Source organism: Helobdella robusta (assembly GCF_000326865.2).
Source record: "Helobdella robusta unplaced genomic scaffold HELROscaffold_71, whole genome shotgun sequence".
Lineage (NCBI taxonomy): Eukaryota > Metazoa > Annelida > Clitellata > Rhynchobdellida > Glossiphoniidae > Helobdella > Helobdella robusta.
Window position 1 is genome coordinate 668,179 of NW_008705401.1, and position 15,652 is coordinate 683,830.

The 15,652-nt window shown below is 36.2% G+C and overlaps 2 protein-coding genes across 2 annotated transcripts in view; one reads left to right on the forward strand and one right to left on the reverse strand.

The window, feature by feature from the left end:
• The window catches only part of HELRODRAFT_181485 (hypothetical protein), a gene marked incomplete at both ends in the record, with an annotated part of 10,002 nt that extends 1,394 nt beyond the window's left edge, over window positions 1-8,608 (reverse strand). Inside the window, 20 exons of the mRNA XM_009031278.1 lie at window positions 101-153; window positions 308-404; window positions 757-837; window positions 1,263-1,514; window positions 1,810-1,965; window positions 2,204-2,230; window positions 2,402-2,561; window positions 2,752-2,888; window positions 3,194-3,307; window positions 3,523-3,572; window positions 3,680-3,812; window positions 3,926-4,006; window positions 4,454-4,558; window positions 4,837-4,936; window positions 5,206-5,279; window positions 6,344-6,449; window positions 6,997-6,998; window positions 7,512-7,586; window positions 7,981-8,109; window positions 8,555-8,608. Coding sequence (XP_009029526.1) covers window positions 101-153; window positions 308-404; window positions 757-837; window positions 1,263-1,514; window positions 1,810-1,965; window positions 2,204-2,230; window positions 2,402-2,561; window positions 2,752-2,888; window positions 3,194-3,307; window positions 3,523-3,572; window positions 3,680-3,812; window positions 3,926-4,006; window positions 4,454-4,558; window positions 4,837-4,936; window positions 5,206-5,279; window positions 6,344-6,449; window positions 6,997-6,998; window positions 7,512-7,586; window positions 7,981-8,109; window positions 8,555-8,608 — 1,986 coding nt within the window. The remainder of the gene's footprint in view (window positions 1-100; window positions 154-307; window positions 405-756; window positions 838-1,262; window positions 1,515-1,809; window positions 1,966-2,203; window positions 2,231-2,401; window positions 2,562-2,751; window positions 2,889-3,193; window positions 3,308-3,522; window positions 3,573-3,679; window positions 3,813-3,925; window positions 4,007-4,453; window positions 4,559-4,836; window positions 4,937-5,205; window positions 5,280-6,343; window positions 6,450-6,996; window positions 6,999-7,511; window positions 7,587-7,980; window positions 8,110-8,554) is intronic.
• Window positions 8,609-9,134: 526 nt separating this feature from the next.
• HELRODRAFT_181486 (hypothetical protein) overlaps window positions 9,135-15,652 on the forward strand; it is a gene marked incomplete at both ends in the record, with an annotated part of 8,226 nt that continues 1,708 nt past the window's right edge. Inside the window, 16 exons of the mRNA XM_009031279.1 lie at window positions 9,135-9,575; window positions 9,683-9,835; window positions 10,109-10,319; window positions 10,545-10,670; window positions 10,818-10,954; window positions 11,080-11,163; window positions 11,301-11,612; window positions 11,777-11,827; window positions 11,939-12,089; window positions 12,157-12,253; window positions 12,439-12,511; window positions 12,699-12,889; window positions 13,040-13,193; window positions 13,581-13,673; window positions 14,665-14,772; window positions 15,435-15,517. Of these exons, the coding sequence (XP_009029527.1) occupies window positions 9,135-9,575; window positions 9,683-9,835; window positions 10,109-10,319; window positions 10,545-10,670; window positions 10,818-10,954; window positions 11,080-11,163; window positions 11,301-11,612; window positions 11,777-11,827; window positions 11,939-12,089; window positions 12,157-12,253; window positions 12,439-12,511; window positions 12,699-12,889; window positions 13,040-13,193; window positions 13,581-13,673; window positions 14,665-14,772; window positions 15,435-15,517 (2,465 nt within the window). The remainder of the gene's footprint in view (window positions 9,576-9,682; window positions 9,836-10,108; window positions 10,320-10,544; window positions 10,671-10,817; window positions 10,955-11,079; window positions 11,164-11,300; window positions 11,613-11,776; window positions 11,828-11,938; window positions 12,090-12,156; window positions 12,254-12,438; window positions 12,512-12,698; window positions 12,890-13,039; window positions 13,194-13,580; window positions 13,674-14,664; window positions 14,773-15,434; window positions 15,518-15,652) is intronic.

Sequence of the window (15,652 nt, forward strand, 5' to 3'; positions counted from 1 at the left end):
GTGGTGGTGATGATAGTAATAAGAACCGTCTGGTGGTGATGATGATGATGATGACGGTGATTGTCATGATGATGATGGTGATGATCTCCAAACAAATTACTTGGGATAGAAATGACATGAAAGCTTCTATTATATCTGTCTGTAACTTTGGATCTGCAATCATCATCATCATTATCATCATCATCGTCGTCATCACTACCAGCAACGATAACAGCAACTGCAGCAGCTACAGTAGCTACAACATCGTCATCATCGGCGTCCGCCACAACAACAACAGCAACAACATCGCCATCGTCATCATCATAACCTGAGTTGATACTACTGAGGGTTTTGTTGCAAATACTGGTGAACAATGATTGGAGGACTAGTTTGTGGGCGGAGTCATTCGCAAAGATTATCATGATCTGATTGGTCCATTTTTGTTCATTGAAAAAGATAACAAACAGCAATAACATTCATCATCATCACCACCACCATCATCATCACCATCACCACCATCATCATCATCACCACCACGATTAGTATCGTTATAATCACCGTTTTTACGAGATCTAGTAGCGATGGATGGCATCTTATGTTGTAGGTTAGGACGAGAATCTCGATAAACTCATGGAGCAGAGGTTCGAATTCAGCCAGAAGACAGCCTGTTAAACGCTTGATCATTTCACAGAGTTCCTGTGTGCGTGTGTGTGTGCGTGTGTGTGTGCGTGTGTGTGTGTGTGTGTGTGAGTACGTGATAGAGGAGAAGATACGAACGCTTATGATACTCTCATCGTGAACGAAAGCTTGCATCATCTGCTTTATTAGCGGCATCAACTCTCTTGTCATCACCAATATCTGTGTGTATGTAATTAATTAATTAATTTGATTGGTTAATTAACTAATTAAGTTGATTGATTGATCGAATCATGTGTTCGTTCCATCGTTAGTTCATTCATTCGTTCGTTCGTTTATTCATTCAGTCATCCATCCATCCATCCACACATTAATTCGATTTTTTTTAGTTCATTCATATATACCTTAATTCATCTACCCATTCAACAATTCATCTATCCATTCATCCATCCACTCATCCATTCATTCAACAACAACAACAACAACTAAAACAACAACAACAACAAAAACAACAACAACACCACCAACAACAACAGCAACAACAACAATAACAACAACAACAACCACCAAACCGACACAAGCCCAGATGATGGAAGACTAACACATTCATTTGGACCATCACCCGGGCTGCAATCCTCATCATTAACCAGAGTTCTATCACAAGCATCTTGGTCATCATCATCATTATTATTATTATTATTGTTGTTATTATTATTATCATTATTATTATTGTTATTATTATTGCTATTGTTGCTGCTATTGATGCTATCGTCTTCCGGTACTGATGATGATGGCGCAGATGATGATGATGATGATGATGATGACGACGCGAAGGATGAGAAGAAACCGGAGAGCATCTTCAGCTTATCCACAGTGAGACTTTGCATTTCAGCTGCTATCTGAGGAATGATGATGATGATGATGACGACGACGATGATTGTGATGATGACGATGATGATGACGATGACGGTGATGATGATGTATGGATGATGATGTATAAATGGTGATGATGATAATGATGATGATGGTAATTAATGGCGGTTGTGAAAATGATTATGGCGTTTGTTAAGGTGATGATGATGATTACAGCAACATCGAACAAGCAACAAACAACAACAACACACCACAACAACAGCAAACAACAACAAAAGCAACAACAACAACAACAACAACAGCATAAAACAAACAACCCACGTGACTCGACGATGATGACGTAACCGATGACGTCAACTGATGGAGGGTGATCACGTGAGGCGTGACGATGACGTTGATGATGTCCAGAGATTGCTGGGTGGTCATGTCCGACAGAACGTAACCTAAGATGCACATCAGTCTCACCTGGTCACCGATCTACGTGATTGGTTGGGTGTGGGTGAATGAATGAATGAATGATTGAGTGATTAAATAAATGAATGAATGATTGAGTGAGTGAGTGATTAAATGAATGATTGAGTGAGTGATTAAATGAATATATGAATGATTGAGTGAGTGAGTGATTAAATGAATGAATGAAAGATTGTTTGATGGATGGATGGATGAATAACTGGATGAATGAATAAACAAATGAACGAAAGAAAATTGCTCTTACCTGGAGTTTGTTGCTTTCCAACACAACCTAAAAATTGAAAATATGTAAAAAAAATTTTTTGAAATGTAACCTTAAAAATTCTTTCTCTCTTCCTCTCTCTCTCTCTCTCTCTCTCTCTCTCTCTCTCTCACCCCATCATCCATCATCATCATCATCATCATCGTCATCATCATGACAAGCCTTGATGACGTCAAGAACTTCGCGGGCCACTAATTTGACGTGTCTGCGGTTGGTGGAGAAGATGTCCTTGAGGGCCATGGTGGCAGAGGACGAAAGTTTATGGTCACAGATCCCTCTTAAGATGAACTGGATGCTGAATGTGAACATCTCCACATCCTCATCCATCAACTCGGCGCAGCTCGCTGATTGGTTGGTCGGTTGGTTGGTCGGTTGATTGGTTGGTTGGTTGGATGGTTGGTTGGTTGAGTGGTTGGTGGTTGGATGGTTGGTTGGTTGATTGATTGGTTGGTTGATTGATTGGTTGATTGATTGGTTAGATAGACAAACATAGACAGGCATACAAAGAAAGACGCGAACCCATGAAGAACATGACTTGAGTGATGAGGACCTCGTGTGTGCATGGAATTCTGGGTAAGGAACGGAAGATGAAGTTCAGCAAGCAACTCTCATCCATCAAGCCCCCCTCAGTTATTGACGTCAGCATGTATATGATCGCCTCGAACTCCTGATGAAGATGACGCGTGAGGTTCGTGGGGTGATGATGGTGATTGTGATGGTGATGATGATGATGAGGGTGATGATGATGGTGAGGGTGATGATGGTGGTGGTGATGACGGTGGTGGTGGTAATGATGATGATGATGGCCGTGATGGTTGAGATCGTCATCGTCATCACTATTTAAATCCTCATCATCATCATCATCACATTATTATAACGCTTTTTATAATTAAAATAAACCAAATGTAAAATTATACTAATCACTACCACCACCATCATCATCATCACTACCACCACCATCATCGTCATCACCTCCCAGGGCGGGCCACCACCCTCCCCACGTGACTCGTGTCTGCTGATGGCCCCCTCCAATAAGCCGTTCAGCACCAGCAGCATTGATTGCTCCAGAAATGGCATGAAGTAAGCCTTGGTGGTGGTGATGATGGTGGTGATGGTGATGATGATGATTATGATGATGATGGTGGTGATGATAGTGATGATTATAGTGATGATTATGATGATGATAATGATGGTGGTGATGATGATGATGGTGATGATGATGGTGGTGATGATGGTGATGATGATGGTGCTGATGATGGTGATGGCGATGATGACGTCATCGTAATAATAAACAATCTAACTGCAGCATCAGATATATCCTGTCTGTAGCATCTAAAGCCTTCTTTGTCATCTGAAAAAACATCATCATCATCATCATTTTCAACATCATCATCCTCATCATCACTAACAACAACAACATCATCATTATCACCATCATCATCATCGTCATCACTTCACCTTCACTCCAACTTTCGAATATTTTGTAGGGAGGGTAGGTGACCTTCTTGCACATGACCTGGAAAAGGTCAAGGTAGATGGTCTTGAAGATCATCTTCACTTCCGAATTCATTATTCCTTTCATTATCTCATCCTGTATGTATTATATGTGTGAATGAATGCATGCATCATCATCATCACCCTCATCATCATCATCATTACCACCACCACCATCATCATCATCACTACTATCATCATCATCAGGACCTGCAGGTTATACCAGAATCCAAAGGTTAGGTCACTGGACATCTCGTCCACTGGAAAGTAGCCCTTGACGGCCACACATCTCTTGGGGTGTCATTTTTAAATTATGATTATAATTATATTAATAATTATAATAATTATAATATAGCTATAATATCATTATTACAAATCATAATATAAAAAGCTAAAATTATTAATTCGCCCACCCAGTAAAAAAAAATAATATGGATTTATTCATAGGAAATTCACCATATGCAAATTAGTTGTAGCCTAGCTAGCCTTCATAGCTTAGGCCTGCTGCCTACTACATTATAATATTAATATTAATGGCCCTCTTAGGCCTATCACAGCTGCTGAATGGCTCAAAAGTTCATTTGCAGTTAAGGTTAAGGCCAACTGCGAAGTTACTTGCCTAACAAATTAGTCCATGTGCACTGAGTTATAATAACTAGCCACGCCCACCTACATTATAATAAAGATTAGCCATGCCCAGCTACATTATAATAATGATAATGAGCCACGCCCACTTACTACTATGAGGCCGAGAAGTTTGCAGCAGATGGTTTTTATGTGGTCGTGGCCCGAGAAGCCATTGACCAGGATGGCGAGGTTGCACTCCCCCGCCGACACGAAGATCTTCGTCAGTAAGGATAATCCATCCTTCGAAAAGTGAGCGAGTGGATGGATGGATGGATGGATGGATGGATGGATGGATGGATAGATGGATGGATAGATGAATGGATGGATGGAAGGATAGATGGATGGATAAGGGAATGAATGAGTGAGTGACTGAATGAGTGAGTGAGAGAATGAACGAACGAGTGATTAAAACATCGAATTGATAAGTTAACGGAAGGATTAATGAAATGAAACGCCAGTAGCATCAACATCATTGAGGGCGAACAACAACCGACGGCTAAACTGAGATCGTCGTCAGAGTCGCCATATATCTTGTTGAACAGCTCCTCCAGACCCACCACTCTCTCCAGGTAGTAGATCATTGTCCGTGGGTACCTGCAAGAAATATTTAGTATCTTTTTCTGGGGGTGGGAGTGAGGGTAAGACCGAGAAGTTAGAATGATACATAAAGACGAAATGTAATTCATAAAATTTATAATATTTTCATGTGGGTGGGAGGAAGGAGTGAAAGAAAATAGAATTTAGAATGAATGAATGAATGAATGAAAGAATGAATGAATAAACGATTGAATAAAAACATCAAGCAGCACAAACGAAACAAGAACGAACGATAAGAAATTTTTTAAAAATCTATTTTTAGTAACTTGTGATTGGCGACACACTTGAATAAATTAACAAGGGCTTCAGAGGCAATCTTGATGTAGGCGGCGTCATGTATCTGTATGAATATTAATTATGTTAATCATATGCCAATTAGATATTGATTATATGCCAATTAGATATTGATTATATGCCAATTAGATATTGATTATATGCTAATTAGATATTGATTAGATACTTATTAGATATTGATTAGATGTTAATCGTATGTATTTCAGCGTCATTAATCTAACTTTGCAGGCATGTAGGTACTAAATAATTCTCATAGGTATTATTATGTTGGTGATAATTCAAGTTAGGAGGTATATAAGTATATAAAGGTCGTATATAGATATGTGTTAAAGCAGGTGAGCAGTTACAATGATAGTTAAGTTGTAATAGTAGTTCACGGCGGGACAGCAAATTTACAGGCATAAAGCAGCTTGTTATAGGATAATATAATGTATAATTAACCAGAGCATTAGTACTCTGTACAATAAGAACGAGGTGACATACAATAGGGGCTGACTGGTTAGAAGGAGTTAGACAACCAGTTAGACTCTGAGGAGAAATTTCCCCTGGTATATAATAGGCAAGCACATAAGTCTTTATTCATAATTCAAATTTATATTCAAATAAGCACATCATTTAGAATCATCTCTAAAACCCTTGTAAGACTTAACACACTCCAACACATTTGAACACTCCCTTTGATAATCTTTACATTACTTTTTATTAGCGTTATTCAATTTTACAACTTAAGTTTTGTTATAATAAAAAAATATTATTAAAAATAACGGGTGAGTCGGTCCTCGTTCGATTTCGATCGTTAAACTTTATAACATTTCAAACACTAACTAATACTCAACACACCTAAGCCGCCAATTAAAGCCATCTCTCCCATTATTTTATGTACACGAACAATATCGAGTTATTTAACGTTGAGCGAGCGAGTCTACAGAAGCAGAAAGAATTTCCCCAAGAAGAGACTAAGTTGCTCTTTCAGTGACCGTCGTAGAACCGTAAAAAGCCATTCTACATAACAGTATGCTAATTAGTTTCATTATATGTTATGTGTATTTCAATGTAGACATAATTAATTAATTAATCAATATGCAAATTTTATGTTAATTAATATTCAACCTGGTTGAATATTAATTCGACCAATGGCACGTAGCGCTGGTCACCGATGTTGACGCCCACTCGCATCCAATTGGACGTTAGATTTAGAAGCTGGCACTTCAAACTGCTGACGTCATCGATGGTGGGCGGCGTTTGTGATGATGATGATGATGATGACGTGGCAAGCATGGCGGTCAACGCGGTCAGTTGGTTTAGGATGAGGAGGAATACTGAATTCATTGATTGGTTGGTTGGTTAATTGATTGGTTGGTTGGTTAATTGATTGGTTGGTTGGTTAATTGATTGGTTGGTTGGTTGATTGATTGGTTGGTTGATTGACGGATGGTGATGTTGGTTATAGTACTGCTGATGGTTATGATAATGATTACTATCCTCATCATCATCATCATCATCATCTTCTTCACCATTGTCAGCAGATTTGACCAGTTCATTTCTCAGTTGGTTCTTTCTTTCAGACGGAAGGAAGATTGTACAATTCTGAAGACGATGATGATGATGATGACGACGACGATGATGATGATGATGACAATGATGATGTAGATGATGACACATAGAATAAAATATACGATAATATATATATATATAGATAGATGATGATTACGATGACGATGATGATAACAATGATGGTGACGATGATTTCCAATCTATCAAACCTCTTCGGGGATGATGGTCAGTATTTCTAGGATGTGCTTTTTCTAAATAGAAGAAAAAAAATTTCCAAAAATAATATCAATAATAATTATTATTATCATTATTATGATTATAATTTAAATAATTATAATCGTTATTATAATTTTAATTTGAATAATTATTATCATTATTATGATTATAATATGAATAATTATAATCATTATTATGATTATTATAGCTTGTATGATTTATATTTAAAAAATTAATGACAGACTTCGAGGAGCGTGTGATCCGGACTGTTGATTATGCTGATGAGGTTTTCAATGGGGTCCGGCCAGTGATGTGGAAATGTGTGTAAGATGAAATTTCCCATCTGAAAATGAACATGCAGACAAAACATACACACACACAGACACATACACACACATACACACACGCACGCACGCACACATACACACACACTAACAATTAGACAGATTTTAGTGACAATCAGCTTCCTATTGTTTATATGTGTGGAGAGCAGTTGCATCAGCCTTACTTTCAACTGATCGATGTGTCCTTCTGGAATTTCATGCCTAAAATTAGGACAAATGATCATAAATATATCTTTTCTCTTTGTAAAAATATATATATATATATGATGATGATGATAATATAAATGATGATGATGATGATGTAGATGATGATGATGGTTGGGCTAAAAGTGAATTCTAACCAAAACCGAGAGATTTTTAGATACAATGTGTTGGCACCGAAATACTGAACCTCGGCTAACTAACGCAGGGTTTTTAATTTTAAATATCATTAATAATAATATTATTATTAATTATTATTAATACGGAAGTTATATTATTATATATATAATATAATAATAATTATCATTTATTATTATTATCGTGGAAGTTACCTTATAGCGGAATAATAAAAAACAACTAAATCAACAACAACAACAACAAAATAACAATAATAGTAATAATAACAATAATTATAATAATAGTAATAGCAACTTTATCTAGTTGCATGAGCGGCCAGCAGAAGGACCAGGCCTCCATCGAAGTCTGGGCCCTTGTCAGCCAGGGATTCATCTCATTAATTAGGCTGCTGTTGTTAGAGTTCTGGTAAAATAGTGTAACAGCCTGTTCGGGGGATGACAGAGTTAATTAAAGATTTTTTTTTAAATTAGTTTGAAACATCATATTATTATTTTCTAATAAATAACTAAATGGATGTTAAAGAAATTTAATAATTAAATTTTAAATAAATTAGTTAGCAATCAACCATCAACCAACCAACCAACCAACCAACCAACCAACCAACCAACCAACCAATCAATAATAATGTCAATCATTCAATATTTTTATTTCAATTAATTATTAAATTAAAAAAAATTAATTACATTGATTTTTTTTTTTAAAAATAACTGATTTTAAAAATTGAACTATCTGTAGTCTTATACTAAAATTAGGCATAATTTGCGTTTGATAAAACAGTAATAAACTACTAAAAAAAAGTGAATATTTTGTAAAATTTTATTTATGAATCCTTTTTTTATTTTATAAAATTGAAAAAAAATAGCAATACCATTTCAACAGTTTCCGCCGTAAAAGGGAGCATTAAATTAAAACCGGAGGCCATTTTTAAATTCTCTTAAATGAATAATTTCCTAAAAAATTGAAATCGCGGACTTAAAATTTTTAAATTTAAAGAGACAAAATGTAAACAAAGAAATGAACGCAATGTAAGTTAGCAAAGCTATTGTTGCCAATTTATTGGTTAATGTAGTTTAATATTAAGTAAAAAATAGTTGATTTATAAGTTTTTGCAAAATTAAGTTGTTAATAATTATTATATTTTTATTTAATTTAAAAAATATTATTTCACAAAATTGATATTTTAAAAGTTAAAATCAGTTAATTAGCCATTCCCATACTACTAACTTTTAAAATTTAAAAGTGCACGTCGGTTACTACGACACGTATTTAGAAATATTTCTCTCGGCCCCAATTAGGTTGCAGTTTTGTGACATGCCATCCAAACCACGTTTTATTAATTAGTGGATCTTGATTCTCATCTTTAAAGTTTTTTCATTCGTTTTACTTTCTTCGTTTGACAAATTTTTGTCACTTTTTCCTTCAAGATTTGAAAATCGAGAAATTAAAAAATGTTTGGAATTCTTGCAAAAATTTGCCTCTTATTGACTTTCTGTACCGTCGGCTGTCATTCTTCATTCCTCGACAACCCCACAGTTACGTACCACGCACTGTTTGAGGCAGGCAAAGCAGCTTACTACAAAGAGAAATGGTTCGAATGCTACTCACTGATGTCCAGGGCTCTCACAGACTACAAGTCTTTCCACACAACCACCGACAACTGCATCAGTCAGTGCAAAAAATCAAAATCCATCGAGTTCGATGAAACCAATTTCCTGCAACCGATCTATCTGGAAACGTCCAAGAAGGTGGCAACGTGTATTAAGGAATGCCTGAACAAGCAGTTTCCTGGCCGGATCATCCTTGAGCAGTCAAGTGTGAAGTTGGAAGAGATTGAAAAGAGTTTCATCAATTTGGACCCCTATGACTATTTGCAGATGTGTGCTTTCAAGGTATCAATCATTTATTTCAGTGATTCGGTTATTTATTAAACTTTCAATATTTTTATTGTAATCTTTCATATTTTTACATTTTATCTAATGATTTAAAATTGAAATAGGCAGAACTATTTGAGCAAGCATTTCCAGCGGCTTATACATTTTCGCTGGCCCATCCCAACCATCCTTACGCACAAGATAATGTTGAATATTATCGAAAGTTGCCCGGATCCAAACCAGAAATGTTTGTTAATTTGGAGGCCAAAAATTATCAAGTTCATTTTTTTTCAATTTTTTTTAACAGACCCATTCAATTTAATTTAATTATCTATTTAGTTCAATTTACAACTTGACACAAAAATTTTTAAAACTGTATACTTCGATCATTGCATATCTCTCTCTTCCTCTCTCTCTCTCTCTCCTCTCTCTCTCTCTCTCTCTCTTTCTCTCTCTATTCTTTTTTTTCTCTTCTTCATTTTATAGAGCAGTTTTAAAGAAAATTTAATCCAATTTTGTGGATACAAAAATAAAAAAATTAATTTTTGTAGGAATTAAGAGAGAAAGGCTTGGAGATGTACAATAGCGGTAAATTTGCGGAAGCGGTGAAATATTTGGAATCTTCGTTGGTGGAATATTACTCGGCTCACGAGAGATGTTCCGATGTGTGTGAACGACTGCACGCGAAATATTTTGATACTCTCTTCAATAAGACCATAGATGTTGCCGTCTCGAAGGAACAGGCTACTAAGTTACTCGCTGGTTTGTTTGTGTCTGTCTATCTGTCTGTGTGTGTTTGTGTCTGTCTGGGTGTGTGTGTGCGTGTGCGTGGTTGTGTATGTGTGTGTGTGTTGGTTTTTTGTAAGTTTTTGTTCAAGTAAATGCATAAGTTAACACTAATATTTAAATTAATATTTTTATTCGAATTCTTGAATATTGATTTAGACATTAATTTTCACACGCACGCACACACACACGCACACACAGAACACTGGCACAAGGTCTTGAAGTGCAGACAGTTGTGTGGTCAGAGATTGGCCACAATTAATGGAGTGACCATTGACCATTATCATCTCGATCATTATGATCATCTACAATATGCCTACTTTCTATGTTGGTGTTTGATGTGCTTGTCTCTGTCTGTCTGACTGTCTGTCTGTCTGTCTGTCTATTTATTTGTGATTTTAAAATTTGTGGTTTGGTTTTTTTGTTTATTCATAAATCACATAACCACACCCATTCAAAAACCAATCGCTCTAGTGAGTGACATAGAGAATGCAGTTGAATGCATAGCGACCATTCTACTATACAACCCAAGCCACGCCAACCAGCTCTACAATAAGATCTTCTACTTGAATGAGAAGTTGGCCAGAGAAGAGCAGTTCAAACCAAGAAAAGTTGTTGTCGTTGTTGTTGTTGTTGTTGTTGTTGTTGTTGTTCACGTTTTATAACGCCTAATCTGAACCACCAATAATTATTATCATTCCATTATTTAGTGTTTTTTTTTTCATTTCCTGATTAGAATGCTGTGGACTTTTATGAGCAGCGAAATTTGGAATACAGGATGAGAAAGGAGGTTGAAGAGGTATTGAGTAGGGGAAGACAGGTTTTGTGCATTCATTCATTCTACCATTCATTCATTCGTTCATTCATTCATTTTATCATTCACATAGAAAAAAAAAAACGCTTGACAAACAAACAAACAAACGAACGAACAAACACCGAACAACAAAACCCTCCAAGGCCACCAGGGCAGCCTCCCTGACCTTCTCATCCCCCGAACTGTACGGCCCCAGATCCGATTCTTTCCTCGACTCGTTTGCTACTTTCACAAATTCTCTCGGAATTAGTGTAGCCATTGAGAACGATGATTTGATCAGTGAAGATGGCGGTCCTGGTGTTGATGGTGATGATGATGCTGGGGCAAAAAAAAAAGATAATGTTGTGGATAAGAAAGATGACGTAGTTGAGGGCGGTGCCAAAAAAACCAGAAGGGTCGTTGTTGATGGTTTGGCAGATGAGGTTGAGTGCAAGAGGCTTATTCAATTAGCTACCGTAAGTTGTTTGTTGTGTGGTGATAATGATGATGGTGATGGTTGTGGTGGTAGTGGTGATGATGATCATGATGAGTATGATTTTATCGGTGGTGGTGGTGGTGATAATGATGATGAGAGTGATCGATAGTGATGATTGTGATGAGGAATTTTTTTTTCTGATAGATTGGTAAGAGAGATAAACTGGACAGTGTGTCAGTCACCGAAGCTGCTGAAGTGAGTATCATCATCATTATTACCATCGTCGTTGTCGCTGCTGCCGTCACCACCATCAACTTCATCGTCATCATCGTCGTCGTCGTCATCATCCATCATCCTTTCAATTAGTTTGTCCGCGAAGGCAAAGCGTCAAGTGAGCAGGTCGAAACTTACATGAAAGTCAGTGAGAGAATTAGACAGACCATAGAGAGGTATCACAACATGAAGACCACCCTGCTCTTTCATAAGAGTGTCCTCATGTGCAGAACTAGCGATGAAGGTTTCTCTTTCGTTTGTTCGTTCATTCATTCATTCATTCATTCATTCACATTTTCCACCAATCACAGACAAGGTATCACCTGTTGATAGATCATTGGATGATTTTAATGACTGCTCAACGGAAACGGCTGCCCTCTGCTCGACCAATAAAAAGAGAGATTTCTTGTAAGTTAGCTAGCTCATTAACAAATTTATTCATCAGTGAACTGTGATATATGCATGGTTTTTATTTTTCGAAGTTGTATATTATTTAACGATTATATTGATTGGTTGAGAGGCCTGGTTTTATTCATATTAATTATGTTGGGTCAATTCTCATTGGCTAATCGATAGTCATGAATATTAATTAGGTCGATGTTGTACTTGGATGCCAATCAAGACGGGCTGTTCTATTTTAAGAACAATGCCACCGATGAAAAAATGGTTAATTATTATAATTTATTATAATTATTTTTAGTAGTAGTAGTAGTAGTAGTAGTAGTAACGGTTTTAGTTGTAGTAATAATAGCAGCAGCAGCAGTAGTAGTAGTAGTAGTAGTAGTAGTAGTAGTAGTAGTGGTATTATTATTAAATTATAACGATATATAAAAAACATCACCACCCCACTCAGTCGAAACGGCACATCCCTGCAAAGCCCGGCCGCCTGATTGCCTTCACTAACAACGACGGCCACTCTTACGAGAAGTTGAAATCCGGCAGACGATGCTCTTTGCTACTGTGGTTCACCCTGTCTCCATTCTACCAGGAGTTGGAACATGCGCAGGCCAGGTCCATTTTGAAGGCTTTCAAAGGGGCGTCCAAGTTAGTTTATCTTCTTTAGTTTTTATTTTACGAACATGCTTACATACACGTATGCAAATAAACAAACAAAAAAAACAAACATACATACAAACAAACATACATAAACAAATACATACATACTAACGTACTAACATACAAACATACATACAGAACGACCAAACTCTCTCTACCCACAATCGACTATTTGAAATCGAAGCACTACACCATCTCCCTGGATGGCGATGATTTAAATGGCGACGAGAGGTTTGCCGTGGACGGATTGGCTACTGAAGATGAATGCGACGCTCTTATCAGGCTCACTAACGTATGTGTGTATGTGTTTGTATGTGTGCGTGTTTGTATGTGTATGTTTGTATGTGTGTGTGTTTGTATGTGTGTTTGTATGTGTGTGTGTTTGTATATGTGTATGTGTTTGTATGTGTGTGTGTTTGTATGTTTGTGTATTTGTATGTTTGTGTGTTTGTATATGTGTTTTTACGAGTTTTTTTGTACGTAGGTATGTTTGCATGTATGTATGTATGCATCTTGTCTTTGTATGTTTTTATTTTATTTTTCCATTCTTGCAAATAAAGGAATGAGTGATGCAAGTTAATTTTGAAGATGATGAATTAAGGAACAAACGAATGAATGAACAAATGAATGAATGAATGAATGAACAAATGAACGAACGAATGAACGAACGAATATTTAGTCTATAGGAACATCTGGTAGTGGTTACAGCAAAGGTTTCGCCCACACGAAACATGAAAAATTTTTTGGTGTCACCATTTCAGATGTTACTAAGGTTCATTCGTTCATAGTCCGTCTTTCCATCCATCCATCCATTCATATATCTATTTTTCTATTTATCTATCTATCTATCTATCTATCTATCTATCATCTATCTATCTATCCATTCATCCATATTTCCAACCAACCATCTATCTATCTATCTTTTTTTATTCATTAAAAATCAAATCAAAATTGTTCTTTCATACGCTTGTTCATTCATTCATTCAAATATCCATCCGTCTTTCTGTTCTTTTGTTTATTTATTCATTCATTCATTTTTTCGTTCATTCATTCATTCATTCATTCATTTATTTTCTTTTTATCTTTTTCGCATTCGTTCATTTGTTCATTCACTCGCTCGTCAATTCTTTCATTCGCTCGGACCTTGTAATTTATTGGCTTATATTTCTTCTATCTATTGTTATTTGAGTTCGTTTTTGATTCATTCATTTTTTCATTTTTTGTTCTTTCGTTTATTCATTCATTCATTCATTCGTTCATTCAGTTTCGGGGTAGTTGCTATAGATACTTCACTAATAAGCATTGGCTCTAGCTTTGGTTTCAATTAATTTTTGAATTGTTGAATGCTTCTTTTAGGCTATGTTGAAGGCTATGACGATGATGATGATGGGGGTGATGATGAGTCGGAGGAAGAGGAAGATGGTGATGGTGATGATGATGATGTTACATCGTTTGGTGTTGATGCTTCTATTCGTGGCGAAAGCTTTCAGTATCGATTTTGTTTTTTTTTTATTCAATGTTTCGATTTTGCTTTCAATATCTCTGGATTTTCCCATCTTGCTTATTTTCATTATTATTATTTTCATGATTATTATAATTATTATTAATCATTTTATTGTCGCTATGGCTGATTGTTTTTAATTGATGTTGCTTACAAATTAGTTTTTTATTTCCTGAGAAAATTAAGTAAAAAAATATACAAATGACGATGACGATGATGACGACGATGTTGATGATGATGATGACGACGATGATGACGTCAGATCGGCGGCTCGTTAGGCGACGGTTACAGCCACAACGCTGCCAATAAGAATTCGCCCCACACTAGGTACGAGGTATTCGAGGGACTGACAGTCGAAGACGCCGTCCAGGTTCATTAGCATAATTTATGCGTTCTCTGGGTTTCATTAGCATAATTTATTCGATCCTGTTCATAGCATTGCATATATCAAGCAAGCCTGTTAAGATTTATTTATTTTTTTTCATATCACTTGGTCGCGAACATACGTTCCATGAGCATAATTTTTTGTTACATATTCTAATTTGAATAATTTATGCCGACTTTGCTTGATCTCATTAACAATGTGTTTTCAAGAGATTGATTTCTATTGGTCGATGGCACTAACTCATATTTATGCATGAGGGCATGACCTAGTTGTTTCGGAGTCTTATTATTAGTAATATTACTCATTTTTCAATCATCATAGTTTGCTTTTAAACTAAATCTAACATATTTAGATGACGACGACGATGATGATGGTTATGATGATAAAGGTGATGATGATGATGATTTTGTTTATCTGCATCCCTGCTTGTTATTTGCTTATTATGATTACAAGTCTTTTCAATTACTTTTTCATACTTTCATCATCATCACCATCATTATTATCACCACCACCACCACCGTCATCACCACCATCACCATCATGGCGTCACGCTAATCATCATCACTACCACCATCATCACCATCATGACGTCGCGTTAATCATCATCATCATCAATATCATCATCACCATCATCATAATGACGTCAGCTGGCCGCCGAGCACAAGGTACCGATAAATGATGTAGCGCTCTACTTGAAGCTCAGTAAGGAAATGAAAGAAGTTACCAGAAGGTTAGTTATTATTATTATCATTATTATAATTATTATTATTATAATTATTATTATTATAAATTATTATTATAATTATTATTGTTTTAATTGTTGTTATTATTTTTGTAGATTGTTTCTTGGCCGGGATGACTCGTG